Source organism: Leucoraja erinacea, chromosome 31 (genome assembly GCF_028641065.1).
Source record: "Leucoraja erinacea ecotype New England chromosome 31, Leri_hhj_1, whole genome shotgun sequence".
Taxonomy (NCBI): domain Eukaryota; kingdom Metazoa; phylum Chordata; class Chondrichthyes; order Rajiformes; family Rajidae; genus Leucoraja; species Leucoraja erinaceus.
Window position 1 is genome coordinate 15,711,750 of NC_073407.1, and position 18,517 is coordinate 15,730,266.

At 38.9% G+C, this 18,517-nt stretch overlaps 1 protein-coding gene across 1 annotated transcript in view; it reads left to right on the top strand.

Moving 5' to 3' along the window:
- LOC129711984 (neuronal calcium sensor 1) overlaps positions 1 to 18,517 on the top strand; it is a 51,989-nt gene that overhangs the window by 24,902 nt on the left and 8,570 nt on the right. The window contains exons 3-6 of the mRNA XM_055660083.1: positions 2,273 to 2,297; positions 14,916 to 15,054; positions 16,514 to 16,592; positions 17,902 to 17,990. Of these exons, the coding sequence (XP_055516058.1) occupies positions 2,273 to 2,297; positions 14,916 to 15,054; positions 16,514 to 16,592; positions 17,902 to 17,990 (332 nt within the window). The remainder of the gene's footprint in view (positions 1 to 2,272; positions 2,298 to 14,915; positions 15,055 to 16,513; positions 16,593 to 17,901; positions 17,991 to 18,517) is intronic.

Consider the following 18,517-nt stretch of genomic DNA (forward strand, 5'->3'; position numbering starts at 1 on the left):
GCACGAGGGAAGGAAACAGGATAAGGGTACTGGGGTATAAACTAAAAGAAAACCGGCAAACAGGAGGCGCAGGGTCTCACAGCTGAGACACCATGTAAAGAAGTCTCAACAACACATTGTCTTAACTGTAGCTTTTATTAACTGTTCACATAATTGCTATACTAGCTGTACGTGGTCTGTCACTGGAGCTAGAGAGAGAGACCCCAGGGAGGGAACATGCAATTATACACCTAATAAGGGGAGTGGTTAAGGGTGGCGAGGTCACTATGTTAAAGGCACATGCACTAGCTATCTACACTTCATAATGAGAGGAGTTGAGTATAGGAGCAAAGAGGTCCTTCTGCAGTTGTACATGGCCCTGGTGAAACCACTCCTGGAGTATTGTGTGCAGTTTTGGTCTCCTAATTTGTGGAAGGACATTCTTGCTATTGAGGGAGTGCAGCATAGGTTCACAAGATTAATTCTGGGATGGCAGGACTGTCATGATGAAAGAGTGGAACGACTGGGCTTGTATTCAATGGAATTTAGAAGGATGAGAGGGTATCTTATAGAAACATAAAATTATTTCAGTTTCAGATTCAACTTTAATTGTCATTGTCAGTGTACAGTACAGAGACAACGAAATGCAGTTAGCATCTCCCTGGAAGAGCGACATAGAATATGACAATAAATACATCTATTTACATGCATACAGTCATAGTGTTTTCCTGGTGGGAGGAGTGACCGGGGGGGGGGTGATTGACAATCACCGAGGTACATTGTTGAGTAGTGTGACAGCCGCCGGGAAGAAGCTGTTCCTGGACCGGCTGGTCCGGCAACGGAGAGACCTGTAGCGCCTCCCGGATGGTAGGAGGGTAAACAGTCTATGGTTGGGGTGAGAGCAGTGCTTGGCGATGCTGAGCGCGCTTCGCAGACAACGTTTGCTTTGGACAGACTCAATGGAGGGGAGTGAGGAACCGGTGGTGCGTTGGGCAATTTTCACCACCCTCTGCAGTGCTTTCCGGGCGGAGACAGAGTAGCTGCCATACCATACTGTGATACAGTTGGTAAGGATGTTCTTGATGGTGCAGCGGTAGAAGTTCACCAGAATCTGGGGAGACAGATGGACCTTCTTCAGTCTCCTCAGGAAGAAGAGATGCTGGTGAGCCTTCTTGACCAGAGTTGAGATTTTGTGGGATACTTAAGGGATATTGAGGTATTTAAGGGATTGAGCATGCTAGATGCAGGAAACATGTCCCCGATGTTGGGGGAGTCCAGCACCAAGAGTAGGCCATTTAGAACTAAGATGAGGAAAAACCCAAGAATAAGAGGTAGGTCATTTAGAACTGAGTTGAGGAAAATCTTTTTCACCCAGAGTTGTGAATTTGTGGAATTCTCTGCCTCAGAAGGAAGTGGAGGCCGATTCACTAGATGCATTCAAAAGATAGTTGGATAGACCTCTTAGGGCTAATGGAATCAAGGGATATGGGGAGAAGGCAGGAATGGGGTACTGGTTGTGGATGATCAGCCATGATCAAGGCGAATGGCGGTGCTGGCTCGAAGGACTGAATGGCCTCCTGCACCTATCTTCAATGTATCTATGTATGATTTTCCTGTAAGGATGCAAAACGTGGTTTTTCCCCACTATATCTTGATACACATGATAATAAACCAATTACTGCAAATAAAGTTCTAGTCATAATCATTCCTTGTATCTATTTTTGCTTTCACAGAATATATGATTTGTATTTGAATACCGAAACCTGATTATTTCTAGTAGAGGAAAATAAGAATAATGGGGAAAAGAGAGTAAAACAAAATGGAAGACTTAGTAATTCAGCACTTATTTCTGGTGCAAACTACTTTTCCTATTCATCTTTTCTATTAATTTCCATTGTCTTGAATTTTGTGAATCTAATGAAGTAGAAGAGATTTAGTTGCTGCTATTTAATGTGTATTAAGTCACTGTGCTTTGATTCATACCATGACCTGCAGCCTAATGATTTGTTGCTGCACAACACAGACTGTTAGCATATTCTTTCCACGGTAGACTGAAAGTCTGGTTCCTTTGCTTGGAAAACATGGAAATGGGTGTGTCAGGTTGAATTGCGCAGAAATTCATTGATTTCAGGGGATGATGAATCTTTTTAATTCAATCTATGTGAAAAATGTATTGAAGTACATTAAATATTCCTTGTATTGTAATAAAAATGAATAGATAGGGCATATAATGTAAATGCATGTATAAATTAGGACTATTTGATAAATCTGGTAACTTGTTTTTCTTTTACAGTTACCGAGAAAGAAGTCCAACAGTGGTGAGTACAGTGTTCTTAATACTTTAAAAAGAAAAAAAGCAATTGATTGTGAAATTAAATGTATCGGTGTACATTGGGAAAAATCCTGGATTTTAGAATTGAATTTTGCTTGTAAAATGTAGTCAATGTGGTAAAATGATCTCAACCAGGTGATGTCCGGAACACTTACTGCCGTAAGGATCAGAAAAATCGGCTAGAATTTTGGTTTCCACTGGGAACTGCTGGAAATCTTTGGTCAAGCAGGACCAGAGTTGAAATCTGTTTTGTTGACCTCTATGGTTGGAAGTCTCTTTCCATCTACGATGTTATTTAACTGACATTTATTGAGTGTCGCTGGAGAAATTCCCAATGAGAATGGATCCACACTCTGCCTCATCATTTTCAAGCTCGTGTCAAATTTTTACGCTGATGGAAAATTAGCATAATTGGGTGAAGAATTCTTCAATTGTAGTTGAGATGTTTTTTTAAAATCATGTACTTACTGCTTTGGAAGATGGTGAGGTGCCCAACAAGAAAAAAATGCCCACAAATCTAGCATTTTCACCCTTGAAGAGCAACAAATGGGTTAAAAATGCATACAGAATCTTTTGATAGCTTACTGTTTTTAATCTTAAACTATTTTTGCACATTTGATAGTTTCCTGACTTTGTCATCATTCTCAAACTCAAGGCGACAGTTTGTTTTTATAATGCTTATTTAAGGTTTTTGTTTCCCTTTGTAACAGCTGTGGCAAGTTGTCTTTGACATGATGCCCAAACCACCAGTCGTGCCTTTGGCATTGCTGTGCTTCCATTTACACAAAGGAATGATTGAAGATGATGTTCAGTTGGACTTGTGAATGATGGTAGTCCGCCTGCAATCTGATACAAATATTTCATCATGTTGTTGTCCAGTCAGTGCTATGGTACATAAGCAGCTCTCAGAGTTTAACTGGTCTGTTGACTTGAAGGAGAAGGTAACTGGGTAATTGATGAGGAAATAAGCAGAAGACAAAAATTGACAGACTTAAGAGAACAGAATGCAGGATGACAATTGAAGGTCCACCCCAAGAAAAAATATACCTGTGCAATCAGGTTTTACTTTAGTTTAGAGATTCAGCGCGGAAACGGGCCCTTCGCCCCATCGAGTCTGCACCGGCCAGCGATACCCGCACATTAACACTATCCTACACGCACTAGGGACATTTTGTTTACATTTCTAACAAGTCTATTAACCTGCAAACCTGTGTATCATTGGAGTGTGGGAGGAAACAGAAGATCTTGGGGGAAATCCATGTAGTCACGGGAAGAACATACAAACTCAGTACAGACAGAATCTGTAGTTGGGATCGATCCTGGGTCTCCGGCGCTGAAAACGCTGTGAGGCAGCAACTCTACCGCTGCGCCACTGTGCTGCTCAAGATGGATGTAAGATTAATATAAAGAGAGAGTTGTGTCAAATTTCTCTGCAAATTGTTCATTTTATGTGGTCCAAATGATGAATGAGCAATCTCGTGGGTTTGGGCTGTGATGAAACAAGTGCATATGTTGAATAGTGACTAATAAATACTAATGACAATATTTCAGGTTGGCAATTTACAAGATGAATGCAGGGACAATCAAATTTGATTAAATCTCCCTCGTGTTTGCATTTAATTTCATAGTTCATCCATTTCATTGTTATTGTTCAGGGAGGAACAATGGCTTATTCTGAGTTTGGAAATGATACTTTCCTGTTTCTCTAATATCATAATAGCCTACAATCAGGAAAAAACCTGTTCTGTTAAGGAAACTCTCCATTAAATTCATGCTCATTTTGTCAAATATGTTAATTCTTGGTAATCTTTATAGATTTTGGAGTATAATACAATATTTTGGATTATTTTATATTAAACATGTAGACAGTTCACCTTATCTAATCAAAATAGTATTTGATTCCTCCAATTTTACATTACATCTGGTTGGTTATTCCCAGCATTGCAAGAGATGTTTTTTTTTAAGTTTCCCCCAGTGGATTAATTAGTTTAGTTAAGCAGGAGCTGCTGAACAGTTGCCAGTTGTACATGGTATTATTAATCTGAAAAAGGATCCCGAACTGAACCATCACTGCCAATCTGAAATTCTGCAACACCTCAGCAGTTCAGGTAGTATTTAGAAACATTTTCAAATCAATGACCTGTTATCAGACCTGAAAGATATATTTAACTGCAACTGAAAGAGACAACAAATTCCTCATGAATTAATCATGCTGTAATGGCATTCTCATGGTCTGAGTTCCAGCACATGGGTGCAAGGTCATGCCCTGTAAAGACTTGTTTTATTTGATAATTTTGCCTTGTCTTCCGTGGGAGAATGATAAATGTAGGATCATTTTACTGAAAGTAATTTGTTAACCTGTGATCAATCTGCTTGAAAAATTTGCTTACGAATCCTGCAATTCAACTGGTTCTCTACAATACTCAAAGCTTGTGTGGGCTTTCTTACTTGTCAGTTATTTACATTTTAGAAAAGAAAATTTGAATTCTTGATGACTTGGGATAGCTTGTTGAATGGAGCACTCAAAATCTACAAATCAGACTTATCCCAATGCGTAGATAGTTCACGATTACCTTATTCAGGACAATCTTGCAGGCCGAAGTATCCCCATGCTCAAAAGGGACAAATATGTCTATGTCCCTTTGATCTTTTTCAGGGTGTACTTTTGAAAGAATTATGGCAAAGGAGGATTGGGTCAAGAGAAGTATTAAAAAATTGCAGATTTTGCTTTAAAAGATTTTTTTCAGATTTATTAATATCCAGAAGGTTTGCAAATAATTAGTCTTCAATTGTTGACCACGACTATTGATAGCCTTGCCATTGGACCACGACTTTGTTCTGTCAAGTTCACGTGGTAGCTTGTGTTTAATAGTTACACCATTGAAAGGAATTCACGCAAAGCTACCTTCCACTCTTTGGCATGGAAGCAATCCTCAATCCTGAGGGACTGCCAAAAAATATGAAGAATATTTTGTGTTGTTTTACCCCGATTTGAGAAAGGTGATGTATTCCCCTTCTGCAAACATATTGGCTTCCCTGTTAAAAGTCACTATTTTCCTTTAAGAGAGAAAAACTTTCCTTGCCCAACCATGTTCCACTTTACACACATTGGGAAGTTGCTAATAAAATAAATAAGCAATTTGTATGGACAGGTATTGCTACAAAACATTTTGTTCAACAAAAAGGTAGTTAAGACTGTCAATAAACATAATTATTCTGCTGCTAATTTTACAATTGCTCAGACCGGTAGCAGGAATATGATGCTTTTGTTGATGCCACTTTGTTTTTTATCTCCTGCTTGACGCTTTCCACGATGACATTTGGAACATTGTGGAGTCTTTTAAACAACCATCTAAGCAATCCATAATAAGCTGTCAATATGTCGGGTGGAATATAATTGTACAGAAAAGTCAACAACTCATGGGGCATTTTGTCTATGTTTAGCATTGTGTTTTATTCAAAATGTAATTGTTCTGTTTTCTTTTGATCTCTAATTAGTAAGCATTTCACATTTGAATAATGAACTTTTTATCCGTTTGGCAAAATATTAATTCAGTGAAATTGTTGTCAAATTCTGCCATGTATTTTTTTTAAATTAGTTTTCTTTTAATTTTTAGCTATGAATAGAATTTCAAAAAGTAATATAAAGTCTGAGGATAATGTGATGAGGGTGGGAAAATATGTCTCATGAATTTGAGCTTTGAGGAGGTGACCTAAATGATTGAGGCCCGTGCGGCCGGCGTTGTCTGCATGGACTTTAGCAAGGTGTTTGACCAGATACCTACCGCATGATAGGCTGGTTTGGAAGGATGGATAACATGGGATCCAGGATGTGCTAGTCATTGGGATACCAAAATTGTCTTGAAGGTAGGACACAGAGATTGGTGATAGAGGGTTGTTTTTCAGACTGGAGGCCTGTAACAAGTAGACTTCCTCAGGGATCCGAGCTGGGTCCACTATTATTCATTATTTAAATGAATGATTTGGATGTGAATGTAGATGGCGTGGTTGGTTCATTTGTAGATGGCATTTAAATTGGCAGTATAGTAGATAGTGAAGAAGGTTATCTAAGATTACAGCGAGATTGTGATCAATTAGGGCAATGGGCTGAGGAATGGTAGATATAGTTTATTTAAGATAAAATTGAGGAATTGCATTTTGTAAAGATGAACCAGAGCAGGACTTGTACAGTAAATATATGGCCCTAATGAGTGTTGCAGAACAAAGACGAAGGGGTGCAGGTACATAGTTCCATGAAAGTGGTGACGTGTTGACAATGGTGAAGATGACATTTGAAACGCTTGCCTTCATGGGTCTGGGTATTAGGAAATGGGATGTCATGTGACAGCTGTACAAGATGTTGGTAAGACCACATTTGGAGCATTGTGCACGGTTCAGGTTGTCATTAGCCTGAGAGATGCAAAAAAGATGTACAAGGCCTTTGCCAGTCTGAAGCTTTTGGGTTACAAGGAGAAGGTGGATAGGCTCATTTTTTTCCCCTGGAGGCTAAGGTGCGGTCTCAAAGATATACAAAATGATGAAGGGCATTGATAAGTTGAATAGCCACAGTCTTTTTCCCAAGGTCAGGGAGACTAAAACTGAGGAGCATAGGTTTAAGTAGGAGAGAGGAAAGGTTTGATAGGAATCTCAGGGACAAATTTTTCACACAGAAAGTGGTGCGTATATGGAACGAGGTGCCAGAGGATGTGGTAGAGGCAGGTACAATTTAATCATTTATAAGACATGCACAGATACATGGCTAGGCGATGTTTGAGGTATATGCGCAAGGCACAAACAAGCAGGTGTAACTAGATTGGCAACTTGATCAGCATGGATGTGTTGGGTCAAAGGGTCTATTCTGTGCTGTTTGCCTCTGAAAGATCATCTTTTCATTAAATTGAGGAGATCATTTTTGAAAATCAATTAATGGAATTGTTTTAAATATTTTGCCCCTCAAACCACTCCTCCATTTAATAAGATAATGGCTGATCTAATCTTGGCGTCAACTTAACTTCCACTATTGCTCAAATCTCCCGATTTCCTTGTCATCCAAAACCTGACAATCACAGCCCTGAGCACATTCAGCGACACAAAGTCTGTAACTGCCGAGGCAGATAATCACACCATTCTCAAATTGCAGAACAATTGCTTCTCAGTGATGTCTTAAGTGGGGACTCTTTTTATTCTCAAGCTATGCCTCTACATTTTGTAATGAGGCGAGTCATGTTCACAACATAATGGCATGACTAGTAGAGCTTTTTCCTCGGCTTCAGTGGCCTGCATTCAATCCTAAAGTGTGTGTGGGGGTTGTATATTCCCCATGTCAGTGCTTATAGTTCATCTGTGTCCTCTGATTTCCTCTAACATCCCAATGATGTGTGGGTAGGTAGATCAATTGCCATAGTCAATTGCTCTTAATGTAGCAGAGATGATAGAATTGGTGGGATTCTCCGGAAAATTAATGATGAAAATGTGTAATATTGTCACCATCATTTTGTTAAGCTTCTCTCAGAATTGTGTATTTGTCACTGCTCTTCCAAACTCCAATGGGAATTGGCCTCACCTGCTCTTCTCTGTAAGACAACTGCTATGTCCCAGGAATCAATAATTTGAATGAAATGTCACTGAAATGTCCAAAAAGAGACCAAAAACTGTACATAACACTTGTGTAGTCTCATTAACAGCCTACATAAAAGTAGCAAGACTTATGTACTTCTAACTTTGTATTTTATGTCTAAGGACACACATAACCCTCCATATAGCAGCAGTTTACTGTTTATCTTTTAATAATAACTTTTTGGTTTTCAATACCAGTGGATATCTGCAGGTTTCCTTGTGTTATATGTAACACAATTCAAATGTTTCCACTTTCACCTTTTCTTTTCCCTTTGTAAATCCTCTGCATCTTCTTTAAAACTTGTTTTTGTGCCTATCTTTGCATTATCAATAAAACCAGCTTACAAATTACATCACAGCTTGAGTCAAAATGTAGAATTGAAGAATTGAATTCCTAATCACTGATGATTGTACCATTTCAAATTCATTTGCAACTCCCCAGCAAATGAGGCAATCCATGATTACATGCAGCATAGCCAAGACAACCATTTAGCTGTGCAGTGATGTGTTGAGTAACATTTGTACTACAGAAATGGCAGGAAATAATCATCTCCAGCAAGAGAGAGTCCAACATTTAATTTGGATCCAGCATTTTGCCAATTATAAATTTACGACTAACTGGCCTATAATTTCCTGCCTTACATTTTCTTTCCTATTCAGTGTGATTACCATTGGCAATTTCTTCCTAATCTTCTTGCAAGGCATTGCAGGGTCGCCATTAACCAGACCAGCCATGTGTGGGGGGGAAAATGTAGCTCTAAGAGCAGATCAGTGGCTGGGTATTCTGCAACTGTGACATGTCTCCTGATGACTGAAAGTCATTCTACTGTCTACTGAGCATAAGTCAGAGGAGGAATGGTGTGCCCAACACTTGCATTGAAGTGTGATGACCCAGCAAACCATCAGGCAGTTCAACACCATTGAGGTCAAAGTACCCAAAACATTCCACCCCCTCTCTCCCCGCACCTCACCAGCAACGCCCAAGCCACAGATTTTCTTCATTCAAAGCAGCTATATGAAAATACCATGATTAGCACATTCCTCTCCCTGTCGCATACCATTCTTACTTGGAAATATATTGCTGTTGCTTCCATGGTTGCTGGTTTTAAATTCTTGAGCTGATTCCTATTCTGGGAGTACCTTCACCACAGACTAGTTTGGTTCAATAAAGTTTTCACCACCTACGTGGTTATTTAGCAATTAGCAAGTGATGGCCTCATCCCAAAGCATGAATTTAAACAAAAATGACACTCTACCTCTTCCCTTGGCTTTAATGGGGATTGCATGTGTTGAGGTCTCCAGTACTGATTTCTTGGCATTCACTAGTTGCAGCTTGCCACTCTTAAATTACCCATTTACCCCTATCTAATTTCCCTGTTAGTTAGACAGCCCTCTACCCGTGCTAATTTATTACATCTGATCCTGTGAGGTATCTTGTATAGGTACCTTTTATTGAATGCCTTTTAGTAACCAAGATATTCTGTACATTTCTCTTTTGTGGGTGGTGTTTTAATTCGGTATATGAGCACCCGACCTCAAACATAGCTTGCCTCATAATTTGGGAACGTTGCTAACAGTATGATAAGCATAGTTATTGGTTGTTTCATTCATTCAATAACCATAATTTTCCAGAATTTGGTGGTGATTCTGAATCTAAGATGTTAATTACGTTAGAAACCACATCATTCTTAGAGTCACAGTCAGACGGCATTGTCACAGGCCCTTCATATGAACACATCCATCTCGACCAAGATGCCCTGTCTCAGCTAGCCCCATTTGCCCATGTTTAGCCAGTATTCCTCTAAACCTTTTCTTTCCAAGTGCCCGTTAACTTACTGTTAACTATGAATAGTCCTCCACTGTATTACTCAGACCATTCTGGCTCCAGCTGGTGCGGCGTCTACAGCCCGGGATCCCTCGTGGGGGACCCGGGGTAAGAAGAAGCCATCACTGCCGGCCCGCGGCCAACTTCTACCGCGGGCGCGGTATGGACTTAACATCACCCCTGGAGGGGAGCTTCGACCACTGGCCCTGCGGTCTGCGGTGCTTCTGGCTGCGACGTGGAGGGAACTTTAAATCTTCCGCCTGCGGCCTACACCAACTTAAAGCCGCGGTCTCCGGTGGGGAGGAGCCGACTCTGGACTTACCTGGACTCGTACCCTGTCCTTGCCATCTGGACGCCCGCAGCGGTGGCTGCGGAGTGTTGAGGGCCCGACCACGGGGGAAAATGGAGGAGGACTGGCCAAATTGTGTGCCTTCCACCACAGTGATGAATGCTGTGGTGGATGTTTATGTAAAATTTTTATTGTGTTTTTGTGTGTGCTCTTTATCATTGTATCGCTGCTGACATATCCATTTCACTTGCACTTTTTGTGCAATGTGACAAATCAACCATATTGTATTGTATTTACCAGAGTATAACCATAGTTTTGATGGAGAAAACAGAAAATTTAAAATAATGGGCATGAATGAAAATGAGAGGAGGGAAACGTGAATGCTAATTTATCCACTCGGCATCATTGATATTTTCTGTCCCTTTAATTCTCAACCTCATGGAGCGAAGACAGGAGAATGGGGTTATGAGGGAAAGATAAATCAGGTATGATTGAATGGTGGATTAGACTCAATGGACTAAATGCCAAATTCTGCACCTATGAACTTATGAATACAGATGAGTGGAATTTTCTAACACCTTATGTAGGTGATTAATAAATGATTACATGAAAATAGAGAATCCAAAAATGCAAAAGATAATTCCATATTTCCGTGATTTGCAACAGTGAGTATATTCAGAAATCATTGGTGGAGGCAGGTTCGTTTTTATCATTTAAAAATAAATTGGATAGTTATATGGACGGGAAGGGAATGGAAGGTTACGGTCTGAGCGCAGGTATATGGGACTAGGGGAGAATATGTGTTCGGCACGGACTAGAAGGGTCGAGATGGCCTGTTTCCGTGCTGTAAATTGTTATATGGTTATTGTTAGATTGTGACAAACACAAAGTGAAATATTTTCCACTTGTTGGGTGACATTCTGTTCATGGGGCAGATTCTTTATGCTTTTTCTTACCCTCTCCTTCACTGAATTGAATTAGATGAAACCTTAATGTTTGGCAAAAATGTACTGATGGATTTCAATTGCTTTGTGAGGTGGAGAAAGATAGTCAGCAATTTGCTTCTACATAACTCTTGCCCAGTGTATGCCAACCTGATTCACAGTAGGCATCGAAAAGGTTAACTTCAAAGTATTTGCATGTAGGATTTGTGCATTTGTTTGGATTTTTGAGCCTTGACATTTAGAAGTTCCTCTACAGATTGTATTTCTAATTGTTCTTTTTTTTTCCTTAATTCTTTCTTAAATTTTTCGGAGACTGCTGCAGTTATCTTTGTACTTGAGATTTGAACCAATGAACAATTGGTTTGAAAGGTATGGTTAGGGATTAGTTTTGAATGGACTGTTCACATGATATAACCAGCAGATTCAAAATAGGTATTATTCAGATTCAAAAAACTGTATATATTTAACGGCATATTTCAAAGAATATCATACTTAAGCAAACATTTTATTCAACAACAATAGTCAGATCAGCCAATAACATTACAATTTACATCAACTCCAATGAACATCAACAAGACAAAAAGATCTTTATTTCTTCACCACATTAGAAAGCATCATTTCAGATGTTCTTAATAATGTACTTTGTACATTTATGTACTTTTGTGCTTTTCATTCTTTATGGGCACTTTGCCCCTGGCTATCTTCAGCCAAATAATCTAAAAAGTTTTGAAAGTCGGCACTTTATATACCCGTTTCACCGGGCGTTACCCGCAGGACAGCATAAGTCAGCGTGTGACAGGGCACACGACATGATAAGACACCCAGATGTCGCCTGAAGATTTTGAACATTCCAAAATCCAGGGGCGGCAAGGAGTCACTACATGCGTCATGCTGCGACAACCTCTTTTCAAGCTAACGACGAAAATGTCGCCCAAGTGGGACAGGCCCTTAATCCAAATCCAGGCTGTTCCAGGTTTGACAGAAGTGAGAATTGGCATGACATCTAAACAAAACTCAGAGTTCTATTTCTGTAGAATCAGAGACCACAGGCATTGTTAGAACAACAGTGTAATTACTGTTCTTTCAGTGCCAATTTCTTCAGGACTGGAGGCAACATTTTACAATTGTGTTTGTGTCATTGTAACATATTTGAACCCAGATATGTCCGCATCACTAATTTAACAAGAACTTTTATACTTGGGTTATGACATCATCTTTTGAGACCAAATTGAAAAAAATGACAGAATATCTTGCCCTTTGGCTTTAAAACAGCAGGCAATTGGAAGGATCCCAGTGAAAGTGCTTCCACTCATTTATGCCACAGCCTTGCTGTACTATGAAACAAAATCAATACAATGAAGTAATCTGAGTATCTCCACCAATTGTTACTTGTTTCATTTTGGCTCTGTTTTAGATGCCTTTGCATGAAATGGCTCTCTTCATATTCGTTTTTGCAGAAGAATACTTTGTTAGTCTTTGTCTCTTTCTGTTCAGTGTTTCAGGTTGAAACTAGATGCACTGGCACAAATCATAATCTTATATGCCTTCATCAAATTCCCCTTCTCCAACCCAACTTAGTTAAATTCCCACATTTCCAGAACCATGCTGGCAGATCTGTCCTGCACCCTCTTTGTCAAATGTAGAACTAGATACAATATTCCAGATTTGGTCAAAGTAACTAAGTAAGTCTAAGTGAGCTTTACAAAGCTTCAGCAAAATCTCTCAACTTTTCTACTCAACAGCTCTATTTATCAAACGTAAGATCCCAGATGTTTTGCTTACTATTCATTATGTCTTTAAAAAATCTATACGTAGGAATCCCTATTCCTATGTTTCTGAACACAATTCATTTCAGTGTTACTGAGACTGTGTTGCTTCTTGTTTCTTTTGTCTGTGGGTGGTGTCAGAAGACTGTTGCAAGCCCATAAATATAATGAGCAGTCCTGCATATCTCTTGGGGTTTTATCTGTGGCACATTATTCATTGTATGTAAACTCCCCTTCGCCAGAATATTGTATTGTATTCAAATTTATTGTCATTGTCTTCATTATAGGCAACGAAATGAATTTCCCTTTACAGTCGGTATCATAAAAATAAATAAATAATAAATATTAAAACATATTAAAAAAAATAAAATAGAATTTTTAAAAAAGCACAAACACAGAAAGTCCACAACACAACACAGTGGCACCAAGGTGAGGAAGGCACCATTGTCCAGCCAGAATAAAGTAGCATGTCGGAAGAAGAGTCCCAACACAAAACAACACCTATCCATGTCCTCCAGAGATGCTGTCTGACTCGCTGAGTTACTCCAGCAATTGTCTATTTTGGAACTAGCACCTGTACTTCCCTGTTTCTCCATAATAATGGCAACTGATTGTGAGCAGTGCAATCCGATACTCTTGTCATTAGTTTGTCTTGTGTTCAATGTCCTCTCCATCAGTTACTGCGTTGCTTAATCGAGTCTCCTTATCCTTCGATTTGAAAACTTCCATCAGCATTCAGTCAGAAATAAAAATCGATTTAATGTCTTTAAATGAATTTAATTAGTATAGATTTTCCTGAGCACAAGAAAATAGATTTAAATGCATTTTCAAAATTGCTGATAATTCTCATGTGACATTTGTTGCCTGGTTAATGTTACTGAATCAATGAAGTACAACTTGCATGTGTATACAATAGCACTTTCGCTTTACAAAAACATCCCACAATGATTCACAGGCATCTTCCCAAACAATAGTATACACTGTGCTAAACAGGGCAAATGACAAGACGTTTGGCCCAAAGAGCTTTTAAGGTGTGTGTCAAGTTAGTAATGAGCTTTAGGGAGTTCTAGAGCGAAGAGTGTTGGAAGCAAAAGACGGGCTGACTGTGATTGAGTGATCAAATTTGAGATGTGAGCAAGTGGGCATGATGCAGATGTGATATCTCGTTAGATTGAAGAGCTTTAAGTATTTTGGAGATCGATAAGGCAAAACCATTGAGAGGTTGAAAATAAGACATTAAGAAGTAGGAACTGCGGTAAGCTGTTGGGCACTCAAGCCTGCTCGGCCATTCAATAAGACGGAGGTTGATCCAACTTTAGAGTCTTCTTTGCTGCCCTTTGATTCCCTGACTGATTACAAGGTCTGAAGAAGTGTTTCGGCCTGAAACGTTGCCTATTTCCTTCGCTCCATAGATGCTGCCTCACCCGCAGTGTTTCTCCAGCATTTTTGTCTACCTACAAAGTTATCTCAGTTGTGAATAAATGAAGCAGGTTCTTGCACAATATGGAGCAGGTTCAATGGTACTTTATTGTTACATGCACCAATGTACAGTGAAATCCTTTTTTTGCAAAGGGAAGAAACTAAATGTATCTATTTGCTGAATTATGAATGAACAATGACAGCTGACCATTTACCAAAGCACTTTGTACTTTACCCGCAAAAGTGGCTCCTTTTTTTTAAGGAATGTTGAAGCCTTTAACAAATAATTATTTTAAGAAAACTATGTAACAAATAGTAAGATGATAGGTTTGTTATTCTGAATTTGGTCCCATTGTCTTGAGAGACTTTCTGATCTTGTGATATTCCTGTTGTATCTAAGTATACACAATTTTCTGTGATGGTGAGGTTATTGGTAAATAATTCAACAGCAGCACTAAATAGCATAGAACATTTTGTATAATTTTTGAAGTTGACTGGTATATCGGCTTTGCAATTTGAGAGAGAGGTGACAGTTTCAACATCAGGATGTGTGATTAAAATGGAGATTATACAAGCTTTCCTACTTAAAATAAATACTTTAAAAGTATGTATAAATTTGATGTATATATTTTGTAAAAATGTATTTAATTTGGAATGAGTTTGAATTAATGTTAATTTATAAATGTACTTTTAAAATGTATTAATTTAATTTTTAAGTAACCGATGTTAATATTTTGTTTGATAGGTACAAAGGTTTCATTAAAGATTGCCCCAGTGGGCAACTTGATGCAGCAGGCTTCCAGAAAATCTATAAGCAGTTCTTTCCCTGCGGAGACCCTACAAAGTTTGCTAAATTTGTCTTTGACGTTTTTGATGAAAATAAAGTGAGTCGCTCATTTCACATTTTTATTGATGTCAATTAATTTCATCTGTTTTTAAGATATTTTCAGCTATGTGCATTATTTCAAATTTGGTTAAAAGTTGTGTATTAAAATTGGCAAACCACTGATTAGATCTGAGATTTGTTGGTGTTATTATTTCAGTAGAGTGGATACATGGATAGAGTGGATACATTTAATAGTTTGTTAAAGTTAAGATAGCAGTTATTTTGTTTGGACTACTATCAAGACTATCCTGTTAGCATTAGGTTCTGTTGTAACAAGAATGTACACTTAATGAATGAATACATTTACATTGCGAGAATGATTGCATTAAGACAACCAGCCAAAGGTAAATAATCAAAATAGAGAATACTGAAAACATGCAATTGTAGACACTTGTATGACTCTTCCCTTGCTCTCCTTGACTTTATCACCCTATCAGGCGATATGTTATTGACCAATGTTATTATGAGCCCACAAACTCCAAAAGCTGTCTTGTTCCATCTGGCTTCTCGAAATGATTCCCATACCTCGGCTCCCGGTTTATTTGGCTCTTTTTCTTCTGATGTTGAGACGGCATCCAAGATCAGACGAACCATAATTTTATGCAATAATGGACAGAGTTAACGGGCTCAATGGCCTGTTCCTGCTTATATTTTGAGACGATTCTCAACCAAATAAACTATTTCGTGCACACCTGCTTTCAGCCAAGGCAAGGATTAAGTTTCCCTTGTCCTTACACCCCATCAGCCTCCACATTCCCAGCATCTTCAAAGAGATACCATTCCTTCTTCAACTCCATGGTTTGTTTTAAATCTCAACCAACCATTCCCCCTTTGTGACATTCCCTCTTGCAGCTGCAGATCTACTTCTTACTCCCCCCCCCCCCCCCCCCCCCCCCCCCCCCCTCGCCTTCCCACCATTCAGAGCCCAAGAGGTCTTCCAGGTGAAGCAATCATTTTCTTGCACCACTTCCAATTTGGCCTATTGTATTTGATGTTGTCAGTGTAGTCTCCTCTAAATGAATATTGTTTGGTCCTTTGCAGAAACATTTGTTCACTTTGCTACATTTTGAAATGACCGCCTTTGATTTGTCAATAAAATACAGAAGCCAAATTTTGACCAGAAAAGTGATAATGGCTAGTTGGGTCTGTTCTTGTTACATCAGTTGAGGAAGAGCTATTGGCCAAGAGTTCTCCTTTTTGAATGTTGCCATGAGATTTTAATTAATTTAAAAGAGATGGATGTGACTATGGATGAATATGCCTCCAAATGATATCACCCTCTGCAATGCAGCCTTCACTTGGGAAATCACAGAAATGTAAGTGTAGATTATATGCTCAGGGCCTGGAATAGGGTTTAAACCTCATAATTAAAGTGCGGATGCAATACCACTGAGAGTTGCATAGTAATATGTTTTGCATGCGAGTTGACGAAGATGCTTTTTTGAATGGATTTTCAGGATGGAAAAATTGAATTCTCTGAGTTCATCCAAGCACTTTCAGTAACTTCACGGGGGACTCTGGATGAGAAACTGCGATGTAAGTAACTCATTTCACTTGAGTCATCTTCATTTACATTTGCAGATGTAAACATACATTTCAGCAGTTTCCAACGTCAATTTAACTTGAGGATTTATGCCTATAGCCAAATTTTTTAGCACTTTTTGACGAACACCATTTTCATCATCAGTGCTATGTAATTGTTGTGGGTTTTTTTAATTTAATTTTGAGTTTTCTGCAATGTTTTTCATCCATTATCATTGTCAGGTTTTTGTTGAATGATTTCAAGCATGTAGCCATAGTTGATGATATTTGTGCCTAAATTGAGTGCAATCTGGTACAATGATTTGCTCCGTCATCTAAGTAGGACAGTTAAGAATGTATTCAAGAAGGAACTGCAGATGCTGGAAGATCGAAGGTACACAAAAATGCTGGAGAAACTCAGCGGGTGCAGCAGCATCTATGGAGCGAAGGAAATAGGTGACGTTTCGGGCCAAAACTCTTCTTCAGACTGATGGGGGGGGGGGGGGAGAAGGAAGGAAAAGGGGGAGGAGGAGGAGCCCGAGGGCGGGGGGATGGGAGGAGACAGCTCGAGGGTTAAGGAAGGGGAGGAGACAGCAAGGGCTAGCAAAATTGGGAGAATTCAATGTTCATGCCCGCCGGCCGCAGGCTACCCAAGCGGAATATGAGGTGCTGCCGGTTAAGAATGTACCGGTTAACATAGGACTGGGATCATCGAGACCAGGCAAGTTGTCAAGTTTCTTCTCCTAAAGAGCAATGAAACATCAGTGATTTTTTTTTCGTGGATAATTCAACAATGTCTTTGATTCTAGGTTTTTATTTAAATTATTCAGATTCTCAAACTGCCATTTTGTGATTTTTGAATTCATGTCAACTAGTTTATTGGTCTAAATCTTTGGATTATTTGTCCAGTTGGTTAAACACCAAACTCGTGTGCCCAGATATTAACATGGAAGATGCTGTTTAGGTAATAGTGGATCTATCATAGTCCAGTCATACATCATCCAGCAATTTAAAATACATCCCATATATATAACAAATTTGTAGTACAAAATATCTGTATCTACTGCTTTACAATTGAAAGCACATTTCACATTCATTATTATGTGTTACTAAAATCCTCAACTTTATTAATGTTCCCTCGTCTACAAGAGTTCTTCCATAATTGTCCCTCCTGGGAATCTTGGTTGGAGAGCAGTTGTCAACTTTGGTCAGTCAGTTGTTGAAACACGAACATTTGTATGATTACAGAAGCCTATATTTCTCCGACAGCCTGCTGGAGGGTGTTAATTCTGAAAGTTCAATAATACTTGATGTGTTGTTTCAGGGGCTTTTAAACTGTATGACCTAGATAATGATGGCTACATCACCAGGACGGAGATGCTGAATATCGTGGATGCTATTTATCAGATGGTGGTAAGTAAATCTTAAAGATTAACCAATATTTTTTTGTCTTTCAGTTTTGAATATAATACTGCACTCTCTCATTATTTCTACTTGAAGGAATTCTGTTTTGATAAAGCATAAATATAATATTTTGTACAATGTCTGACATTGAAAAGTTGATCCCTTTCTAACACGTACCTTTAAACTTGGAGTCGAACATTAAAAAAATTACCATGATCCTGACATTTTTCATGAAAACTCACGTGGGTAAATATAAAAAGCTGAATGAATGAAACTGACAGGCCCTGCATTTTTCTGTGTGTAATGTATTGTTCATTGTAAGGTGTTGGGACATACCCAGTAGGCTGAACTTGCATAAGCAGGATAAGACAAATTGAGTCAATGTGATATGAATATGGAAAATGTTGAGTAAAAAAACCTAAGCAGGTCAGGTGGTCTCTGTGGAAAGAGAAATTATTAATGTTTCTGATGAGGTTCCCTTCATCAGATGAAGGGAGAGAAATAATTTCTCTGAAAAGAAAGTCATGAGGCAGGTG